The 22023-nt window shown below is 42.4% G+C and overlaps 2 protein-coding genes across 5 annotated transcripts in view; one reads left to right on the top strand and one right to left on the bottom strand.

Annotated features, from left to right (window-relative positions):
• INTS14 (integrator complex subunit 14) overlaps positions 1–21379 on the top strand; it is a 38510-nt gene extending 17131 nt beyond the window's left edge. Inside the window, exons 7-12 of one of the 2 annotated variants that reach the window (XM_010598049.3) lie at positions 243–335; positions 2887–3031; positions 3904–4037; positions 12112–12230; positions 13474–13539; positions 15727–21379. In XM_010598049.3, the coding sequence (XP_010596351.1) occupies positions 243–335; positions 2887–3031; positions 3904–4037; positions 12112–12230; positions 13474–13539; positions 15727–15978 (809 nt within the window). In that variant the 3' untranslated portion in view covers positions 15979–21379. Of the gene's footprint in view, positions 1–242; positions 336–2886; positions 3032–3903; positions 4038–12111; positions 12231–13439; positions 13540–15726 lie in introns of both variants that reach the window. The other variant, XM_023558352.2, reaches the window with a different exon arrangement.
• The window catches only part of HACD3 (3-hydroxyacyl-CoA dehydratase 3), a 45906-nt gene continuing 41127 nt past the window's right edge, over positions 17245–22023 (bottom strand). For all 3 annotated transcript variants that reach the window (XM_064267388.1, XM_064267389.1, XM_003418418.3), the window contains exons 9-11: positions 21271–21377; positions 20615–20746; positions 17245–18910 (exon numbers count right to left, since the gene is read on the bottom strand). In XM_064267388.1, the coding sequence (XP_064123458.1) occupies positions 18834–18910; positions 20615–20746; positions 21271–21377 (316 nt within the window). In that variant the 3' untranslated portion in view covers positions 17245–18833. The remainder of the gene's footprint in view (positions 18911–20614; positions 20747–21270; positions 21378–22023) is intronic.

Genomic DNA, 22023 nt, shown 5'->3' on the forward strand with positions numbered 1-22023 from the left:
AGGGGGAGAGTAATTGGGAGTGTGTAGCAAGGTGTATATGGGTTTTTGTGTGAGAGACTGACTTGATTTGTAAGCTTTAAGGCACAATAAAAATTATTTTTTAAAAAACTTATTCAGGAAATAAAATAATTTTTATAAATTATAAATATTTTTATTTACTGACCTAAATAAAAGTAGCTTAAAAGAAAATAATATACTTCCCCATGGCATGCATTAATTTTATGTTGCATCCTTCCTTCCAGATTTGGAAATAGTGGGATTTATTGACATAGCTGATATTTCAAGTCCCCCGGTTCTATCCAGACATCTGGTCCTACCCATAGCACTTAACAAAGGTAAGCCATCGTCTGCCTCCAGTGACACATATGAAGCATTTTATTAACTAAAGTTATCTTTTTTAAAAACAGCTTTATTGAGAATTAACTCACATGCCATACAATTCACCCATTGGAAGGGTCTCATTCAATGGTATTTCGTGTGTTCACAGGTGTGTGCAGCCACCACCATCCAAGGTTGTTCTTAATTGTCAGGTAGTAGAATTTGGTGGGAAGAAATAGCTGTTGCACTGGATTTTAAAATAATGAATGTGGCCCAGTGTACCGGAAATGTAACCCTGCTGCTGTGCACTGTGGAAAGCATTTCGGCAGATATTTATGTGTTAATTTACTAATTTTCCGGTAGTCGTCCTCTTTAAAGATGAGGATGAGGATGCTTGGTCCCTCTTCCAGGGCTCTGCCTTTCCTAGTGGGAACGGCTGAGGAAGCCAAAGTAGTTATCAGGTTGCTTGATGAACATGGAAGGCAAGTGCAGTTTCACAGGGGCAGGGACCAAACCTGGGTTTTATTCTGCCAGAGCCTCACACGTAGTAGACACTCAGTTGAGTGCATGGATGAATCCAGACCCTTGTGAAGAAGCCTCATTCCTGCAGAATATACCTATCCACCAACTGTAAATATATGTCCCCCAGATTCAGCATCTCCAGGGGCAGCACTAGTCTCTGGCTCTTTAAACTTCTTTTGTCTGTTCTAGGCTCTATCCATTTCTCTTCACCACCTTTCTCCAAGTGTGTGTAGTCCATTAAGTTTCCACTTACTGAGTTACCATCACATGCCAGTTATGCCCAGGTCATCTTAGCTGGAGTTGAGGGTATTCCACAACTCCTCGGTCACACATTCACAGGCAGAATCCTTTTTTTGGCAGGGGGAAGGGGACCTCGATTTTATTCATTGATAATTTATTTTATATTTTTGTTGTTGAAAATATACACCAATTCAGTTCCAACATGTGCAATTCAGTGACATTGGTTACATGCTTCAGGTTGTGCACCATTCTCACCCTCCTTTTTCAAATTGTTTCTCCCCATTCACATATGCTCCAACCTAAAACCAAACGCATTGCCATTGAGTTAATTCCAACTCATAGCATACCCCCCCAAAAAACCCTATAGGATAGAGTAAAACTGCCCCATAGGGTTTCCAAGGCTGTAAATCTTTATGGAAGCAGACTGCCACATCTTTTTCCCGTGGAGCAACTGGTGGGTTCAAACCACTGACCTTTCTGTTAGCAGCTGAGCGCTTTAACCACTATGCCACCAGAGTTCCTAACATAAGCTCACCAACCCCTAAACTTCCTATCTAACCTTTCGAGTTGCTGTTGTCAGTTTGGTCCATGTAGATCTTTAAAAGACCATAATGTTCAAGGCAGGCATTCTTTACTAATTAAACTATTGCTTGATTTAAAGAAGACTTAAGGGGTATTTTTGGTTTAAGGTTTAAAGATTATCTCAGGGCAGTGGTTTGGGGGCCCTCTTCAGCCTAAATTGCTCCAGAAAGTCTGGATTCCATGAGAATTTGAAGTTCTGTTCTACATTTTCCCCCCACAGGCAGAATCTTGATATGCTCCCACAGATGGCTTATATTGTGATCACTGTGTTTATAACTTAGCTTACTGCTCTGGGAGAACAACCAAGTTTCCCTTACTTCAGAGGTCCTGGGAGAACTCTGCATGCCCATATAAGTTGCCAACAAATATATTGGGCAGAATGAAAAGCTCACATAGGGGAACAGTGGAAAGAAAAGTGTGGAAGGGTGGAATGGGGCTATGCTAGAAGGGCTGTTGAATGCCAAGCTCAACTGGGTAACTCTTCCTGGTAAAGTTAGAGAGTCTTTGAATGAGGTTGAACAGGCAGCTATGTTTGGAAGGAAGGTAATCGTAGGAAGATACATCTGTCAGAGTATGTGAGAAAGCCTGGAGTTGGAGAGTCCAGTTAAGAAGCTGTAGAGTGATCATTGTTCACCCTTGGGGATTCCCATCCAAGTTGTGTGGGAAGGCTGTGAGTTGAGACATCTCTGGATGTGTGGTTCTATTTAGAGAGGTGTCTGAAATCTCCAGCTAGCATCTAACTGAGCGTCTTAGGGGAAACTATGGAAAACGGATTTTTTTGTTAAAGCTTTATCAAGACGTAATTCACCTACACACTTCACCCAGTTAAAGTGTGCAGCTCCGTGGTGTTCAGTGTGCTAACACTTGTGCTGCCATCACCACAATCAATCTTAGAATTTTATCACCCCCCCCCCCAAAAAAGAAACCCCATACTCTTTGTCTGTCGCCCTAACCTCCCCACTGCCCCCTGTCCCTGGCAACCACTAATCTACTTTCTATAGATTTATCTATTCTGGACATTTCGTATAAATGGAATCATATAACATTTGAAAACTGATTCTTCTGTAGACATTGGAAAATGTGAGTTTTTCTTCTTTGTTGTATTCCTTTACAACTCCATACACTTTCCTTCCAAGGCTAGAAACAGCCAGCAGTTTAATTATCAGTACTTTGGGGTTTCTGTAGCTGATTTCAGTCTGACCTGTTTTCCTCTTCTTTTCACAGAAGGTGATGAGGTGGGTACTGGCATCACTGATGACAATGAAGATGAGAATTCAGCCAATCAGATTGCAGGCAAAATTCCCAATTTTTGTGTCCTGCTCCATGGCAGCCTAAAAGTGGAAGGAATGGTGGCGATTGTTCAGTTAGGGTAGGAAGCTTTGTTTACATTTGGTTGAGCTGAAGAGAAAAACCTGTTGACAAAGTAAAGTGCTTTCCAGACTTTTCTGAAACAGAAAGGTCTTTGTCATGTTTTTCCTTTTCCCACCACACCCTTCCCACCTCCAATCCCCTAACTTTCTGTTTAAATCACCCCCTAGAATAAGTGGAGTGAGCCTTTTTGCCACAAGTCAGCAATTCTCATATTGCTTTTAATTATTTCCTTTCTCAGCTTTCCTCTTTTCTGTGGGTTCTGGTCATAGCAATGCTACCAGCTTGCTATGGGGTTTTAGGCAGGACTCACAGACCCTCATCTGTAAAATGAGGGGCAGAAGCAAGTGATGGAGATGCTAATAGTGTTGGTTGAGTATTTTACCATGTGCCAGGCGGTATTTCTTGCCACCCAAACTACATGTTTTGGCTCTAAATATAAGAAATACCTGGAACCCTTTGAGAACCTGGGGCAGTGCGTCTCTTAAAAGACTGAGTGATGGCCTTGTGCCCTATGTTAGAAGGCCTTCTGTGAATGACTCAGGGAGGCAGCTGAAAAGACTTACAGGTCATAGCCCTTAATCCTCCTTACCATACCAACGGCTACTTGCTGCCCTTTGTGGTTTTTTTTTCTCTGTTTTTATGTCCGTATGTACATAATTTCACCTGAGTAATGAAGTGTCCCAGGTGAATGATAGTATCCTGGGGCAGCATTATGCATTTTCAGGTTTAGGATTTTACTTTGGTAAAAGTAAGATGCCTGATTTCAAAACGGAAGTGTATGCCTCTAAACAGAAACCACAGACTAGCCTTGTTTAACTTGTCAGTCCCAGGCTTGATGTCCTTCTCATCTCCTGTCTTCTCTCCATTTAGCCCGGAATGGTATGGAATGCTGTACTCCCAAGCTGACAGCAAGAAGAAATCAAACCTTATGATGTCTCTGTTTGAGCCTGGCCCAGAACCGCTCCCATGGCTAGGGAAGATGGCCCAGTTGGGTCCTATTTCAGGTATAATCCAGATCAGCTTTTATGTATCTTGACTCTGTTTTCCCTCTGCCATCCTGAACATCTCTGGCTGTGCAGTCCAGGTGCTGCGTGACCTCCATCACCAATTTGCTGTGGCCTCTGGTGCTGAACTTGCACATGGATACCCCCAAGAGAATTTGATGTTAGAACTCTAAATTTCACAGCTCAGGGAAACCAACAGTTAGGTGGCTTTAAGTAAATACAGACTGCTTAGAGTAAAAAGTTACTCTCCATAAACTTGTTTTTCTTTGGTGTATTTTCAACCCAGGTATCCTGCAGTCATTTCTAAATAATTTAACACCCCCGTCCTTCATGAAACTGTTTTCCCTTAGCTTTCCTGACATTGCTTTCTGTTGGTTCTCATGGTACCTAGCTGATGACTTTTTCTTGGGCAGTTTTTCTTACTCTTGTTGTCTTTCCTTCCTCTTGCTTCACAATTCCCAAGGTGCTGTTCTTTTCCTCCTCTTGGATTATTATTCTCTCTCTTGTGTATTTGTTCAGCGTAATGGCTTCAGATGCCCCAAATCTGTAACTCCAGTCCTGCCTGATCTCTCCCTGGAACTTGTGTATTCCAGTATTTCTAGTTCCCACCTGCCCCACCTGCCTATTCGGCCATGGTCTCAAGCTCAGCATGTCTGTTACAGAAACTGTAGTCTCTTCCCCCTTCCCCACAAACTTTCTTCTTCTGATTTTCTTACTCCTTTTGATTGAGGCCTCTGTGCTCCTAGTTACACAGGCTCCAACTGTTGAGTCATTTGGACTCACTTCAATTTCAGGAACATTGCCCAAGCAGCCTATTCTGTGCCAGGCCTAGGGGATAAAGGAGTTAGCTGGTATTGCACAAAGCCTAGTAAAAAGTGGACTAATAAACACAGGCTGGCTCGAGATCAGAGCTCACCCAGAGAAGGGGGTGATCAGCTCTGCTTGGAGGACTCGGGAATCTTCACAAAGCAGGGACAACCTAGCTGGGTTTTAAAGAAAAAGAGGAATTTGCTGAGCCAATAAGGAAGGAAGGGTGTCCTGGGCAAATGGAGCACCTATACAAAGGAAAGGAGACAGCACAGAAAGTGCAGGGGGTGGGTGGGCAGTGTCTAGAGCAGGACAGATCGTCTGAAGCGTGAAGAGCTGACAGTTTGTTTTGCAGATATGAGGAAACCACTAGTTAGGAGACTTTGTATTCTAGGTGCCTGGTGCCCTGGGAGTTATGCGACACTGCCATAATCCAGGTGAGAGATAAGAACTTGGAGTTGTGCAACATGGCCATAATCTAAGTGAGGGAGAATCAGTCAGCCTTTAGAAATATAGCTCTGTGGAATGTGGGCTTGAAAGGTCAAGAATAGGGGCAAGGGCAATCTGCAGCTAGGAGTCTATTATGAGAGTCCTGGAGATGTGAAGACAAAAGCCAGAACCAAGGAAGTGGCTGGGTCAGGGAGGGTGGGGTCCATGCAAAAGATGCCTGGGAGGCAGAATCAGCAGTGACTGGAAAGAATGAAAGGGAAGACCTGAGGATGATCCCAGGTTTCCAGCCTGGGCTGCTGGGTCAAAGGTGGTGCTCTTAATGGAAATAGTGAATAGAAGAGAAAGAGTAGATTTGGGAAGAAAAAATATTTTGTGCATGTTGAGTTTGTATCTAGGAGATATGGGTAGAGGTTCCTAGAGACAATTCCTGTGACTCCGGAGTTCAGGACAGAGGGAAGAATTGGATACATAACCTTTAGGTACAAACGTATGTATCACTGAGAGTTAAAATGGTGAGAAAGGGAGATGGCTTAGGGCAGTGGTTCACAAATTGGAGTTTTTATGTATGAGAAAATTCAGCTGCCTGGGCACACCTACAGAGATTCTGATTCCTTAGGTCTGGATTCAGGCCCAGAAACTTGGCAGTTTTAATATTACCTCAAGTGATTCTGATCCATAACCATATTTGAAGAAGCAGTGGCCTCAGGAGAGTGTATAGATGAAGTGAAAAAGAGAGCCAAGGGCCATACCTCTGGGAAGCTTCACCGACTGAGGGCAGTGAAAAGGGCACTACCAAGGAAAAGGAGAAGAAATAGTCAGATGAAGGAGGAAAAATAGAGGAGAATGGTGTCACAGAAGCCAAGAGAGTATTTGGGAAGTAATGACCTACAGTGTCCCATGCACATGCACAGGTCAGTGACGGTCTGATGAGTGCCCTTTGCCACTGAGGCCTAGGAAAGATTCTAGACTGAACATAGGCCCTAGAGCTAGGTCAGCTATTGGCAGGATTTTTCAGGAAAGGGCCAGACAGTAAATATTTCAGGTTTTGTGGGCTATATGGTCTCTGTTACAACACTCAGCTCTGTCATTGTAGCAGGAAAGCAGCCATAGACTACATAAACGAATGACTGTGACTCTGTTCCAATAAATCTTTATTAGCGGGCACTGAAATTGGAATTTCGTATGATTTTCACAAGTCATGAAATTTATTCTTTCACATTTTTTCCAGCCATTTAAAATTGTAAAAACCATTCTTTAATTCACGGGATGTACAAAAATAGGCAGTGAGCCATAGTTTGCCGACCCTGGAGGTAGCACCTAGGGGCTGAGGTTTTAAAAGTCACACAGGGGCAGGAGACATAACTTTGGTTCCAAACAAGACAAAGACTGAAATCTCTGAATAAAGCTGGGTATGTGGAAGTTCTGACCCTCAGTGAGAGGATGACAAGAAAAATGCTCCCCATTATTTCTATCAGGTTTTCCAGATATAAAGAAGTCAAAAAATCTCCTTCTGAGAAATTGAAACCCAAGTCATTTATTTATTTTGTGTTTCAGGTGAAAGTTTACATCTCAAATTAATTTCCCATACAAAAATTTATACACATACTGTTATGTGACATTAGTTGCAATCCCTATAATGTGACAACACACTCCCCCTTTCCACCACAGGTTTCCTGTGTCCATTCAACCAGTTTGTGTCCATTCAACCAGCTCCTGTCCCTTCCTGCCATCTCATCCTACCTTTTCACGAGTATTATTTTTTGTTTTATAGCCCACCCAGTCTAATCTTTGTCTGAAGAGTGGGCTTCAGGAATGGTTTTAGTTCTGGGCTAAGAGAGCGTCCGGGGGCCATGGCTTCAGGGGTTCCTCCAGTCTCAGTCAGACCATTAAGTCTGGTCTTTTTACTAGAATTTGAGTTTGTACCCTACTTTTCTCCTCCTCCATCAGGGACGCTCTGTTGTGTTCCCTGTCAGGGTAGTCATTGGTGGTAGCCATCTAGTTTTTCTGGTCTCAGGCTGATGGAGTCTCTGGTGTATGTGGCCCTTTTGTCTCTTGGGCTAATATTTTCCTTGCATTTTTGGTGTTCTTCATTCTCCTTTGCTCCAAGTGGTTTGGGACCAATTGATGCATCTTAGATGGCCACTCACAAGCTTTTAAGACACCAGACGCCACTCACCAAAGTGGAATGCAGAACATTTTCTTAATAAACTTTGTTATGCCAGTTGACCTAGATGTCCCCCAAAACCATGGTCTCCAGACCCCAGCCCCAGCTACTTTGTCCCTCAAGGAGTTTGGTTGTGTTTGGGATGAAGCCCAGGCCTTGCACCATGCAAACTTATACCACTCATTCTGATGTAGGAACATTCAAACCAAACAGTGCAACAGCTGGTTCTGAACCAGTGAAACCCTTGGTGCATAAAAAAAAAAAAAAATTTTTTTTTTAATACATAAGCTAATATAATGGCTCTGTAACAAAACTTCTAAAAGCAGGGCAAAAGTACTGCCACAGAAAAAACAAATCCCCACTGAAGATGAGTTTATAATTTAAAATAAATTTTTTTAAATCACATGACGAAATGATCTCCTTTGAGGAAAAGTCAACAGGAGGATTAGCCCCTAGGGAACTTAATCTCAAAGAGACTGTAGGATGAGTGTTTTAAATGATTAAACAGTTTTATAGGAATAGAAACTAAGAGGGAAAAGAAGACACTGTGAATGAAGTGTCATTTGAGCCTGACAGAGATTATTGGTGAGTTTATATAAGAGCAACTTCAGTGGGTGGTCAGCCAGGAGACAGGCCAAGGAGTGAACTAAAGATGAGGAAATGAAGATGGCAAGTTTGGCTGCAAAGATGGAGGAAATGGGGTGGTAATTGGAGGACACAGACCAGTTATTGTGTGTGTGTGTGGCAGTTAGTGTTGGGGGGGCAGTTAGTGTCTGTGTGTGAGAACATGGAGAAACTCCTCACCTCCTTTGTCTAGTCTCTCTCTGTAGCATTCCTAAATTTATTCTTGCCCTGTTCTGGCTTTTACCTTTCATTTAGACCCAGAGTCAGCTAACTACAGTCCACGGGCCAGATGAATAGTTTTATTGGAACACAGCCACTCTCGTTCATTTATGTGTTGTCTAGGGTTGCTTTCACGCTACAGTGGCAGAGTAGAGTAGTTAAGACAGAGATCATGTGGCCCACAAAATCTGAAATATTTATTTACTGCCTAGCCCTTTAAAGAAAAAGCTTGCTGACTCCTGACCTAGACTCTTGTGATGGTTTTCATCAAAGATGCCAGTCCACAGTCTTAAGATAGTAGCATTCCAATTCCTTTCTTATCTGGCTTCCAACATAGCAAACTTGGCGAGTTCTCTACTTCCTTGTTACCCTTTTTCTTCATTCAAACTCAGCTGCCGTTTACTCCGCTCTGTATATATGTTGCACTTCCTGCCTCTGACTCTGTTTTTCTTAATGGGGATAGCAATAAAAAAAAAAAAAAAAATTAATGTTTTATTGAACTTTGTGCCTGGCGCTGTGCTACCCACTCAGTGCTGTCTAGTCGATTTTGACTCATAGCGACCCTATAGGACAGAGTAGAACTGCCCTAGAGACTTAAAATGAAATGTCTTCTCACAACAATCTTAAGAGGTTGGAATTGGCATTACGGAAGGCAATAATAATTAATAATAAAGCCTACCTTAGAGTGTTGTTCAAAGAATTTGTTAAGGCAGTGTGTATAAAGCCCGTCACACACAGTACATACGTAATAAGGCAGGTACTGCTGTTTTTATCACAGCAAAACATGCAAAATAAATTGCTCCCTTCTCCTAGTTCTGTTCTTACAGACAGCTACTTTCCTTTGTTTTAATATTTACTTACATTTGTGAGTAATTTAAATATATAGCTATTTCTTGATTTCTTTTTCCGTTATCTTTTTTTATTTTTTAAAGATGATTACTTAGCTCTCCTACCACCACATCCCACACCCACCCAGCAGGCACATTTTCCCTTCCTCTGCCCTCCAAATATGGCGCTAGTGTTCTTTCTGGTTGTCAGTATTCAGTTCTCGCTAGATGATGTAAATTGCCTTTCCATCTGAACCGTATGGTATACTATGTTAACATTTCTTGTACAATTTTTTTTCTCCTGTAGTTACTGTATTCCTTTTTTTTTCCTTGTTTCCTGTGTACTTAACACTAATTTCTACCATTTTTTTCCTTTGCTTGTTTCCTGTATACTTATTACTAATTCCTTGAATCAAGATACACTCGTGAGGTATTTGTCAGTTTCCATTTTTTTTTTCTTGGTGGCATCTCCCATCCCTCTTTTTCACAAAGGACTGGTTGTCCTCTAGGCCTGCTGCATAGCTGTCATCCTGAGTCTTCCGTTCGTCTCTCTCCTATGGACCTCCCTGTTTCATGGCACCTTCTGAGAAAAAGATACAAGGGAAGTAAATGTCTTGAAATCTTGCATATTTAGAAATGTCTTTATTGCACCCCTTACACTTGATGGGTAGTTTGGTTGGATGTAGAGTTCTAGGTTAGGAATCTTTTCCCTCAGAATTCTGAAGCTTTGCTCCGTTGTCTCTTCTGGCTTCCAGTGCTGCTGCTGAGAGCTTGGTGCCATGCTAATTCCCAGATCTTTGATCGTGACCTGTGTTTTTTTCTGTACAATTTGAGGAGCTTCTTTGTATCCCTGGTGTTCTGAATTTTCAGAATGACATACCTAGTTGTTGGTCTCTTCATCTGTTGTGCAGGGCTCTCAGTAGGCCCTTTCCATCTGTCAACTCATGCTCTTCAGTCCTGAGAACGTGAATTATTTCTTTGATTTTTTTCCTCTGTGTATTTTCTGTTCTCCTTTTCTAGAACCTTTATTTGTCTGTGTGTATTTTCTTACCCATTTTTCCATCTTTATCTTTTTGTTCTGCCTTCTGGAAAGTATCTTCAACATTATCTTGCAACTGTTTAATTTTTTATTTCTTCTATCATATTTCTTATTTCTAAGAGTCTCCTTTTTTTCATAGATGCAGTATTTGTTGTCCGCTAAGCCAGTTTCCCCATATAGGCTCCAAACAATCAGAGACAGTCAGGATAGGTTATGATTAGGTATCGGAATGCCTGGATATAGTAAGTTTGGTAAGGTGAGGGGAGCCCTGGTCACACAGTGGTTTAGAGCTCAGCTACTAACCAAGAGGTCAGCAATTCAAATCCACCAGCCACTCATTGGAAACCCTCTGGGGCAGTTCTACTCTGTCCTATAGGGTCGCTTTGAGTCAAAATCACGTTGGTAGGTGAGGAACAGCAGTGTTGAGTGGTGGGAAATGTTTTGGCTTCAGGACCAGGCAGACCCAGATGCAAATCCCTACTCAGTCATTTACTACAACACCATACGTAAGTCCAACCTCTCTGAGCCTGTTTCCTCATCTCTAACGTGACTAATATTATCTACCCTCTAGGGTTGCTGTAAGGAGAGAAATTGTATGTGTAATGTGTCTGGCACACAGTTGGAATTTAATAAATATTCTCTCTTCTTTAAGTTCTTTGAGGTCAGAAAAAAAAATGTCTTATTCATCTCTGGTCACAATTTCTAGCACAGGGCTTGTTCTATCGTAGCTTCCTTCTATAGATCCTGAATGAGTGAGTGAATCAATGAATGCGGAACTGACCACATTCCAGTCTAGGCAGGGGGAGCAGCAGAGATAAAGGCAGAGAAGCTGGCAGTGAGCCTGCTGTATGGGAGAGGACTGTGAGGCTCTTGGCCTGACTGAAAGGTTTATGTACTGACCAGCATTAATGACTAGAAACACATCTGGAGAGTTGAGCCAGGACTTTTTTTTTTTTTTTTTTTTGCAGGGGGTGGGGAGGGTTAATGGGAGTAATGTGAAGGCAGTATGAGACGTTGAATTCATGACCGAATCAGGGCTAGAGAGCTCCCGGCTCATGGTCTTATTCCAGTGTTGAGCGTGAGCATCTGGGAAGGGATTTGAGCTCCCTGAGACTGTGGGAAGGTGATCCCTGCTCTGCCTACCTCAGGAGGTGGTAATAAATAAGGATGGAATGAGCTGGAAGCTGTAAGTGTGTTTGAAAGCTTGTAGCAGAGCTTTGTTGATTCAGGAAGCAGGTACAAAGACTGAAATTGTTGTTCATCCACATGGCTGTAAAAACATGATTGAAATCTCTGGAAGCAATACACTAATACACTGTAAGGTGGGGTGTGTTCCCCACTGAAAGTCCTTCTTCCCTTGCCCCTTTCCTTAATTCAGGTATTATATAATTTTCCTTTTTAATTTTTTAATGGCTAAACCTGTGCTGTCTAATATAGTAGGACATCAGCCATATGAGGTTATTTAATTAAAACTAAATGAAATTCGAAATTTGGTTGCTCAGTCACACTGACCGCATAGCAAGTGCTCAATAGCCACACAGGCTAGTGGCTACCATATTGGATGGCACAGACATAAGACATTCCCGTCATCACAGGAAGTTCTGTTGGCCAGAGCTAGGCTGGACCACAGAATTGCAGTATGTACATACACGTCGTTGCATTATTACTCTTGTCCCCTCTTACCGTAGTTGATAAAGGTGAGTGAAGCTTGTTTCTTTTAAAACATTTTTCATTTACATGGACCTCAGTTAGTTGTTTGCTCCCATACTCGGTGGCTTTCTCTTGAGAACAGGTCCCCAGCCTGACTAAGGTAATGGATTTCCTTAATTAGGGAAGTAACAGGATATATAAGATTGAGTGATTCAAAGAGCTTCTAGCCTAATTGGAAATGTAATTGATTGTGTTTTGCCAGATGTCATTTCAAGAATGTCTTTTTCTTTTAAGATGCTAAAGAAAACCCTTATGGTGAGGATGACAATAAGAGCCCGTTCCCCCTGCAGCCCAAAAACAAACGCAGCTATGCCCAGAATGTGACTGTCTGGATCAAACCCAGCGGTCTGCAGGTAACATTTGCCTTCACATCACTTTCCGCTGGGGACGAGAGGAGGGATTCTGGCAGGCAGACAGACCTTTCGTTGGATTTTCTTTTCCACTGATACTTAGTAATTCATTTACTTCTAATGTTTTTCATGATTTACAGAAAGGATTTGAGATAGCCTACAGTAAAAGAGTATATAGCAAAATCATTTTTTACAAAATTTAGAGCAATAAGAAGCCATGTAGAAGAAGAAGGGGACAATGGTGCCAGGAACTTGAGGTAAAACAATAATTGTATTTGAGCAATTTGGCTCTGAGTTTCCTGCAGCTAAGGTCAAAAAAGAAACATGTTGGGTTATATAGTTTTTCTTACCTGATAAAAGGAATCCTGTCAGTTCATCTAGAGAGAAACATTTCCCTGGCATTTAATTTTTATGTAAAATATTTTGCACTGTGAGACACTGAATAACATAATGGATGTTATCTTTAACAACAGTTTCGCAAAAGATGCAAAAGTATATGGTTATTTCTTCCATCTCTACAGTAAATCCCAAGGCATAGCATTACATTATAATTCAACAAAAACACTTTCATGGGAAGTTAAGATAATACCATTATCAAGGTATGCAGCTTTCAGGCAAGATACTCAGTGACATTTCTCCTTCCATTGACATAAAATCATTTGTATCTATTTTAACAAATCACTTCCTGAGCCTTTTTTCCCCTTTGAGCACATTTTTTGGTTCTTTGTTCCTCCAGTGAGTCCAACCTAAGCTAATGAGAAGAGGCAGTCAGGCCACCTGACAACAAAGTAGCTTTTGTTGACTGCATAGTCTCCTCTAGCCCCTTTCCATGGAGACTGAACCACGTCCTGTCGTGGCTAAGGGGACAGGGGCCTCTTTTCTTTGTAGGAAAATCTGTTTCTCGCCATCCCTGACCCCACTACATCCCTGTCAGAAGGATAATTCAAACCGCCGGGTATGGCTGACATTTTTTATTTTTTTTTAATTTTGTTTTGGTCCTGGATATGTTTTTGTGAGACTTAACAAGAAAACCAAGGGATTTCTTTTATCATCATCAAGCCTTTTGAAGGAGGGAGGTGCTTTATTGATGTTGAACAGAACATTGAAATTAACTGAGGGGACCCTCATGTTGACATGTAGTGCTGTTCTCATGCTCATTTCGTTAAATATTTAGAACCATCCTGTTGTTATTCTTTCTCTCTTTTACCACAGAATTGTAATCTCAAATTCTTTCCACTCTTAATAGACAGATGTACAGAAGATTTTAAGAAATGCAAGGAAACTACCTGAAAAAACACAGACATTCTATAAGGTGAGAATGTCAGAATTATAGTGGAAGAGGGTGTGTTCCAAACATAAACGATCACAGTAGTGAGAGCGTGGGGTATGGCATGAACATGGACAGGGATTAGAAGCGTATGACTTGCACCTCAATTTTTTCATCAGGAAAGTCTGTAGAAGAGATAGGTTCCTCCCTGCCCTAAAATCCAAGAATCCCAAATGTTTGAATGGCCTGGTTCTGTACAGTAACAGGGCTTCTCTGTGTTGATGCTGGTGTGAATGACAGGAAGGTAGCTGAAAGGACCTGTGGGTCACAGCCCTGAGCCCTCCTCACTGCGTCCCAATCTGTGTATGTAACTTCCTGGGACGGTGAGTTACCCAGAACCTTCTTACTACACCAGAGAAGCTGCTTCAGGAATAACTTCTAAAATTATACATTTATGAATTGCAAAGGAGATCGCCCTCCAGAATCATGTCCAGCTCACCTAGAGCCAGTGGTGGAAGGAATGAAGGAGGCGGGATAGGAGGCATTTAGGCTCACTCCTTGTTTCTCCCCGTCCTTGTTACCCCCTCATCCTTCTGGCGCTTGGCTGAAAAGCAATTGGCAGTGTAACGTAGGCTGTGTTGTTGTTGATGTCCCAATTTGCTAATCTTAAACTATGGCACCCACAGCCAGTCTCAGGCTAGTGTCTCTTCCAGAGAACATAGAGGCTACTTTGTCTGGGTGTCATCTCATTACCATTACTTCAGTGTTTGTTCAAACCTAATTATGTAGCAAGCTGGTGAAGTCAAGGGCAGCTTTAATCAAAGTTCAATCAGAGAGCTTCTCAGCCAGCCAGTCCCCTTCCTACCCTAAGCGCATGATCCACATGGGCCCTTCATTCCCACTCCTTGGCTGCATGGTCCCTGTCTCCCCTACAGAGCTTTCTGCACGGAACCCTCAACTTTCTATTCAAGATGACATACGTACTTGTTAACACATCATCACAGAGAGGTGATCTCAGATCTTTTTTTTTCTGGTTTTATATAATCTCACGTATTGGAGCTGGAAAGGGCCTCTAGCAAGTGACTGCTCTAGCCTACTGCAGTGCGTAAGGGGTTATCGTCCACTTTGTAAAGGAGGCCACTGAGACCCAGAGAGGCTACACGACTTGCCCAGATCACACTGCTAAGTGCTTGATGGAGCACCTTGTATTTCTCTGCTTCCATCCACTACCCATCCTTTCTGGCCAGACTTCCTGACTCTTCCATGGCCTTCTCCAAACACGTTCATTGCCACTCAGTCTGAGGCCCCGTCAGAGGCATCAGAGGGTTAAGAGCCCTCTGAGATTTGGGGTAAGCCTTTTCCGTACCTGAGTACCGGGAAAAAGTACTATCCCCCTTATAGTTAGGAAGAGTAAATGAAATGGTGTATAACACCATGCTTGGCATAAATGCTCATTGCCTCTGATGGTGATAACCTGTTTCTCAGTCACCTTACCGGCTTCTTTATCTGATAGCTTTCTGATCACCTGTATAGGAGCTACTTCCCAGTCATCTCCTTATTGGCGGGTTTGTATCTAAGATCACTCACTAAATTTGGGGTCAGGGAGTACTTATAAAACATGTGTCTTAGTTATCTAGTGCTGCTGTAACAGGCATACCATGAGTGGATGGCTTTAACAAAGAGAAATTTATTCTTCACAGTCTAGAAGGCTAGAAGTCCGAATTCAGGGTGCCAGCTCTAGGAGAAGGCTTTCTCCCTCTGTCAGTTCTGAGGGAAGGTCCTTGTCATCAGTCTTCTTCTGGTCTAGGAGCTTCTCAGCTCAGGGACCCCCAGATCCAAAGGACATACTCTGCTCCCCATGCTTCTTTCTTGGTGGCATGAGGCCCCTCTCTCTGCTCATTTCTCTCTCCTTTTATCTCATATAAAAGGTGATGCAGGCCACACCCCGGGGAAACTTTCTTTACATCAGGTCAGGGCTATGACCCAAGTAAGAGTATCGCATCCAGCCCTAATCCTCTTTAACATAACCTAATCTTACCTCATTAGCCACAGGCAGAGATTAGGATTTATAACACAGGGAAATTAGATCACAAAATGAAGGACAGCCACACAATTCTGGGAATCATGGCCTGACCACATTGACACATATTTTGGGGGCACACTGTTCAGTCCATGGCAGCACATGAGGAGGAAACCCATGCCAGGAGCACTGGTGTTTTTATCTTGTTTCAGGAGCTGAACCGTTTACGAAAGGCTGCCCTGGCCTTTGGTTTCTTGGACCTGCTCAAAGGGGTGGCTGACATGCTGGAAAGGGAGTGCACGCTGCTGCCGGACACAGCCCACCCTGACGCTGCATTCCAGCTGACCCACGCAGCCCAGCAGCTCAAGCTGGCCAGCACCAGCACCTCTGAGTACGCTGCTTATGACCACAACATCACACCTTTGCAGACAGACTTCTCTGGGAGCAGCACTGAGAGGATGTGAAGCTGACTTTTGGAGCCTTCATTATTTCCAGAGTGAAAATGGCTTAGGGTAAAGACCTTTCAGTCTGCTCACCTCTGGAATAGCCACTCACAGACCTCCCCAAGGCTGCCTCAGAAACACCACTTACTGGTTGGAATGACTCTACCAGTCTGAGAGGGGTTCTGAAAGGTGACTGGCTGGTTAAGCTTTAATTTTAGCATTCTGGGGCTCAGAGTCCCCAGATTCTCCTCCCTCAATGGGTACATCTCCTGAGAAGCTTGAATGGCTGACAAGCACCGAGTTCCCCACACTTCCTCAGCAGAGGCTCTCTGGTTCCTGAAAGGCGTCATCTCTTCTCTCCAGTTTTCTGTCACGACCATATTCTCAAGCTTCTGTCCTTGGAATGAGCAACCCAGACCATTTGAGGCTGACTACGTACAAGACCAACTCAGTTTCAGAACTTTGCCTAGAACTTGAGCAAAATGTGATGGTAACCCTTAGGTGCTCTTGGTGTATCTCAAGATACAGACTTTTAAACAGCAACCACATGTATGTCTAAAACGATTCTCCTTCAAATTTTTGGGTTTTTTTTAAAAAAAAAGAAAATAAAATATTTTCTATAAAATAGTTTCACCGAAATTAATGGGCATTTTGCCTTTTGGTCTGACCTATCACTTGAATATAATTTCAACTTCCTAAGCGGCACAGATTATATAATCACGTTTCCTTGGGTTCTATACTACCTTGTTTGGACACAGATTTGACGTCAATGCCAGGTTCCAGCTGCTGTTGATTCCAACTCATGGCAACCCTATGTGTACTGGAATAGATCTGTGCCCCCCAGGGTTTTCAATGGCTGATTTTTCGAAAGTAGATTACCAGGCCTTTCTTCCTAGGTACCTATGGGCAGACTCAGACCTCCAACGTTTTGGTTAGCAGCCGAGCACGCTAACCCTTTCCACCACCCAGGGACTCCAAGCCAAGTTCATTCCAGCTAAATTGTCACAGATCACTGAATTCAAAGTCAGTTTTGGTTCCAATCCATCAGCTAGCTTCATGATCTTGGGCAAGTAAGTAACTTCTCCAGGGTTTATTTACATCGTCAATAATCTTCAAATTGCTCTGTGGACCTACTGTGGTAGAACCCCTCAGGCCTCTGGGCCCTTTACCCCCACCTTCAACCAAAACAGACAACTGTGGCTTAGCATGCTGAAGTGTCTGAACAAAGGGCTTTCGTCACTAACAGTTTGAAAACCATTAAACTGAATGATATTTAAGCACGCGTCATTAGGATTTTGACTGTAAATGTTTTAATAGAAATACACAATGTTTTGCCTTCTCAGACAGCAATAAAGGGGTTTGTAACAATCACTAAAAATACAGGATTTTGCCCAGAGGATGCAGGATAATCTGCGGCAAGGCTGATTTGCCCAGTTACACAGAGGAACTCGGCTGAAAGAACATCAGAAGTCAGTACAAACAAGTGTTGACAGGAAGACACAGGCATACAAGATATGTTCAGCGCGGCGGATTTTTAAAAAATCAGCCAAACCAGGTTTCCATTTTGGGCTCAGAGAAAGAACATAACTAACTCACTGAGTCTCCTTCCCCCAGGAGCAATGGGAATGGCAGACAAAAGAGCTATCAGGCCTTAAATTCCTTTATACAAGTGTTACTTCTAACACTTATTTTACTTGGTTTACTTGGAATGTTTTAGAGAAAACTACTCTTTTAGCATGGATAAACTTCAAAATGTTTAGATTTTTTTTTCCAGTTCCCCTGTTGGTGTGTTTCCTGCCAGGAGTCCTTGTTAAGGGTCAGCCTATGGTTCTCCAGCCAAAGTTCTTTCAGCAGACAGGTGACAGAGCAATCTAATGGCAGAATAAAAGCAAGTCTACTCAAAAGCAGACAGTCCCACCACTCACGGACCAGTAAGTGAGTAAATGGACTCAGCTAGGGCAGGGGTAAGAAGACTAGCTTTTTAAAAATGCTTGTTCACAGTTTAAGACAGTTTTGTGGGCATGTTTAGTCTGGCCTATTCAAATGGCTCCAGTTTGCCACAGGCTGCACTGCCAGCAGCTTACTGCCAGTTTGACCCACATATTTACATTCCCTTCTGACCCCTGGACCCATGTGAGTTTGGAACCCTTTTTGTAGTTTCATTGTATCTTTAGTGTTCAGAAATAGTGGTGAAGTAAGTGATCATGGTATTCCAAGGTTCTGACTGGCCTCTCCCAGATCATCCTGTGCCCTCTCCAACGTCCAGACAGTGGTAAACACTGTGATAACATATGTTGTCAGAGACTCCAGAAGATATCAGATCTCACATATGTTCTCTAGCCCCACTCTGACTCAGGAGTGTTTTATCAAGGACTGAGTCTAACTTGCTATCACAAGGTCAATGCCACTCCACTTGCCAAGTAACCCACTGGGTATAGAATATATTAGCTTCTGCCGGAGTCATTTTACAGTCCTATACAGCAACAGCCTTGCTTTTTTTCACACATAGTAACTGAAAAGAACAAATCCCAATTATGAGAATGGCCAGTACCTTGTAGGGATGACACTGAAGAAATATCCTTGGCCTGCATGACACAGCCTGGATGTGGGGTGGGTGGCAGTGGGGCTGAGCCTTTGACATCACTACCTGAATACACAAGAATGAACCTGTCATCAGCTATCAGGAATCCATGTCGTGCAAGGACTACGCTAATACAGTAAATTCAGGAATGTTACTGGGGAGAAGGAGAGTAGACAGCCTTGCTGAGAATTTAATCATTTAACTTTAAAAAAAACTTTTATATCAGTACAAGAAGGTAAAACTGTAAGAATCACAGATAAGCCTCAAACTGGTAAGAAGCCATCCAAATCTCTTCTTAGTCGATCTTTTTCTTTCTTTGTCCATAGCGCCGCCTGCGCTGTTTATAAAGGTGACGGAAATTTATATATAACCCTGAAAAAGAAAACAACAGTGATTAGAAATGAGAATCCTTGTCTCTGTTTGTAATGGCGAGGGGCAACCTCTAGTTGTCTGTTTCCCGTGTTCTACAGCACTAAGCTTACTGCAGCTGCTCAGGAAGTGCAACGTAGGACAATTAACAATGAACTAGAGACAGCCGTTTTTTTTTCCTGGTGGGGTTACAATTCAATTTTTGCTATATTTTATTAGGGAAATTTTCAAACAGAAGTATAAAATCATTGTACAGTGAACACCCATATAGTCACCACTTAGATTCTAAACATTTTCCCATGCTTCCTTTACCAAGTATTTATTTATTCATCTCTCTCTCCACCTCGCTAACCCCTTGCTGTGGGGAAACAGCCACATGGAGAGGCCCTGTGGCAAGAAACTGAAGCCTCCGGTCAGGAACCGCAGGGGTAAGCTTGGAGCGGGTCCTCCAGCCCCACTAACAGCTTGTCTGAAACGTCGCAAAACCCTGAGCCTGAACGGCCCAGTGAGCTTGCCTCCTGAGCCTCAGAAACTGTGTGAGGTAGTAAATGTTTTAAACCACTGCATATTGGGGTCATTTATTACCCACACAGCAATAGGTAACTAATGAACTGTCTACCTGCTCTTGCATCCTCTGTTGCTGAGAAACCAGGCAGCCATTCTTATTTAAGTCTACTTCAAGTCTCTTGTGAAATAAAGCAGACATAAATTACATTAAAATGTGTCTGATCTTTATGTAACGCAAATAATCCTCATAGTTGGAAAGGCTTTTAAATCTCTCATTATTTGTGTGTGGTAATTTAGGCTTACTTCTTTTTCCATTCTTTAAGCTCTTAGTTTTTATGAAATAAGGCAAGGACTTATGATTCAATATAAAAGAAACCCCCCCAAAAACAAACCCATTGCTGTCAAGTCAATTCCAACTGATAACAACCCTATAGAACAGAGTAGAACTGCCCCATAGGGTTTCCAAGGAGCAGCTGGTAGATGTGAACTGCTGACTTTTTGGTTAGCAGCCAAGCTCTTAACCACTGTGCTACCAGGGCTCCAATATAAAAGTAAATTAATAAATAAGCAAGTGGGTTTTAGGTGAGGAGCAGCAGGGCTTTCCCACTGTTAGGTAAAGGTCTCTGTGACACCTCCTGGCTGCTCAGAGGCCTTTACGGCTTTCCTGCTTCCTTGCCGTCAGCTGTATTACCACCTCTATCAACTCTGGATGTGGTCTGTGCTAATAATGAAATCAGGAAAGTAAACTGAACTTCTTATTCTGTTTTAAAAGAGCTTCCTCGAGTCTGGCAAAAATCTTCAAAGTTCTGAATCTGGCTGACGGGTAAATCAGTGTTCATTTTGCTTTTCTTTTTTTGTATATGTTTTAAAATTTTCACAATTCAAAAGCAATAGAATGATCATGCAGGGGAAAAAAAAAAGCTTCTTACATTGTTTTAAACAAGAAACATCTTCTGGTGTATTCCCAATGACCACGACCACTTCAAGAAGAAAATTCAGCCACTGGAGATTTGGGAGGAAATACATCCATATACAGCATATTCTCCTAGTGGGTCTATTTTTGCAAAGTGATTTTTCTCTAGCTCCATGCAACTCTTTCGAAATAAAAATCCCAGTAAGGACTTTTAAAACCCTGTATCACTGAAATCCACCCTCTAAGAAGTGTCAGGAAAAAGTCTGTATTACAAAGCCAATACTTACCTAGAAATAACACAATAAGATAAATCTGAAGAAAAAAGGAAAATCTAACTTTGATTTTCACTGGATATGGCAATGTGAAACTGAATCTTCCTGTCTCATTGAATACTGGAATGGACTGGATCACTGAGACAGCTGGAAACGGAAACAAGAACTTGTTAGAAGAAAGGGAGATACAGAGCTTTCCGGCCCCCAGCCCTCAAAGTTTCAGTTCCGAGTTTTTTGAAAATGCTTCATCTTCCCTTCTTACAGAGAGCTCTTAGTTTTCCTAGGATTTAAGCCTCCAAGCTGTCATGAAAAAGAGATGAATGAGAGCCAGTCATCTGATCGCATAGGGCTTCAGTTTCCTATTCCATAAAATGGAGAGAATGATTCCTACCTGACTCACTCACTAGGTGTTTGTGAGAATAAAATGAGGTTATCAATATGAACCTGCTTTGGAAAATTAAAAATACAATATAAATGGGAAGCATACAGTACATGACCACCTAGCTCCCAAAACTTATATACACAATGAGCTACTTCCCTGGACACCAGGAGTATTATGGAAAGAAGCTACTAGAAAGAAATTCTGGAAAAGTCCAACATTTACAGACCTAGGCTAGCAAAGGAAGAACAAGCCGAAGCTAAGCTATAAAATGTAGAGTTCCTAAAAGTACCTTCTGCTAAACACCCCAGAGGATATATGGGAATCCACACAGAGTATCGAAGCCACGTGAGTACCTTCCAATCCATGTCAATGCAAGTCAGCATGTAGAAGGGGTACCTGTTGAACATAAGGAATTCAGGTATTACGAGCCACTTCGGGCTCTGAATGCAACCCTAGAAAACCAGTCAAGTAGAAGAATCACTTCTCAATTAGCTGCACATGACTTCTTCAGAACAGAGTTAGAATCCTGGGCTATCACTCACAAACTCCCATCATGCTACTCCCCAAATCGTCAAAGGTTGTAAACTCTCTTTAATGCCAGCCTAAGTTTAGGTCTCAAAGAAATCCTCCTGGAAATAGTTCAGTATATCAACTAGGTCTCAGAAGCTTTCTAGCTTTTTTTCCCAGTTCTTATCTACTCTCCAGATAGGTAAGGCCATCAGACACTTTATCTCTGGATAAAAGAATTGTTACCAAAATTAAAGTATCCAAAAGACCGCTAATCTACAATCAGACATACTCTATTTAAAAAGAGATAGCATAAGAAATGTTTCTTCCCAGACAGTGAGAGTCACCATTAAGGACTTATAATCCGTTTCACCTTTGTACTAAGAGAGATTAGAGGATGCCAAGGGATACAGGCTCTGTTAAGACATGCTGTAAGGCTGCTGCTGCTGCTGCTGGTCTCCCTCTCAACTGTCAACTTTACCAAAAATACCACCAAACCTAGACCTGATGGGCCAATTTGCAAAATCCTTGCTCC

The sequence above is a fragment of the Loxodonta africana genome, chromosome 13 (assembly GCF_030014295.1).
Source record: "Loxodonta africana isolate mLoxAfr1 chromosome 13, mLoxAfr1.hap2, whole genome shotgun sequence".
In the NCBI taxonomy this organism is placed as follows: domain Eukaryota; kingdom Metazoa; phylum Chordata; class Mammalia; order Proboscidea; family Elephantidae; genus Loxodonta; species Loxodonta africana.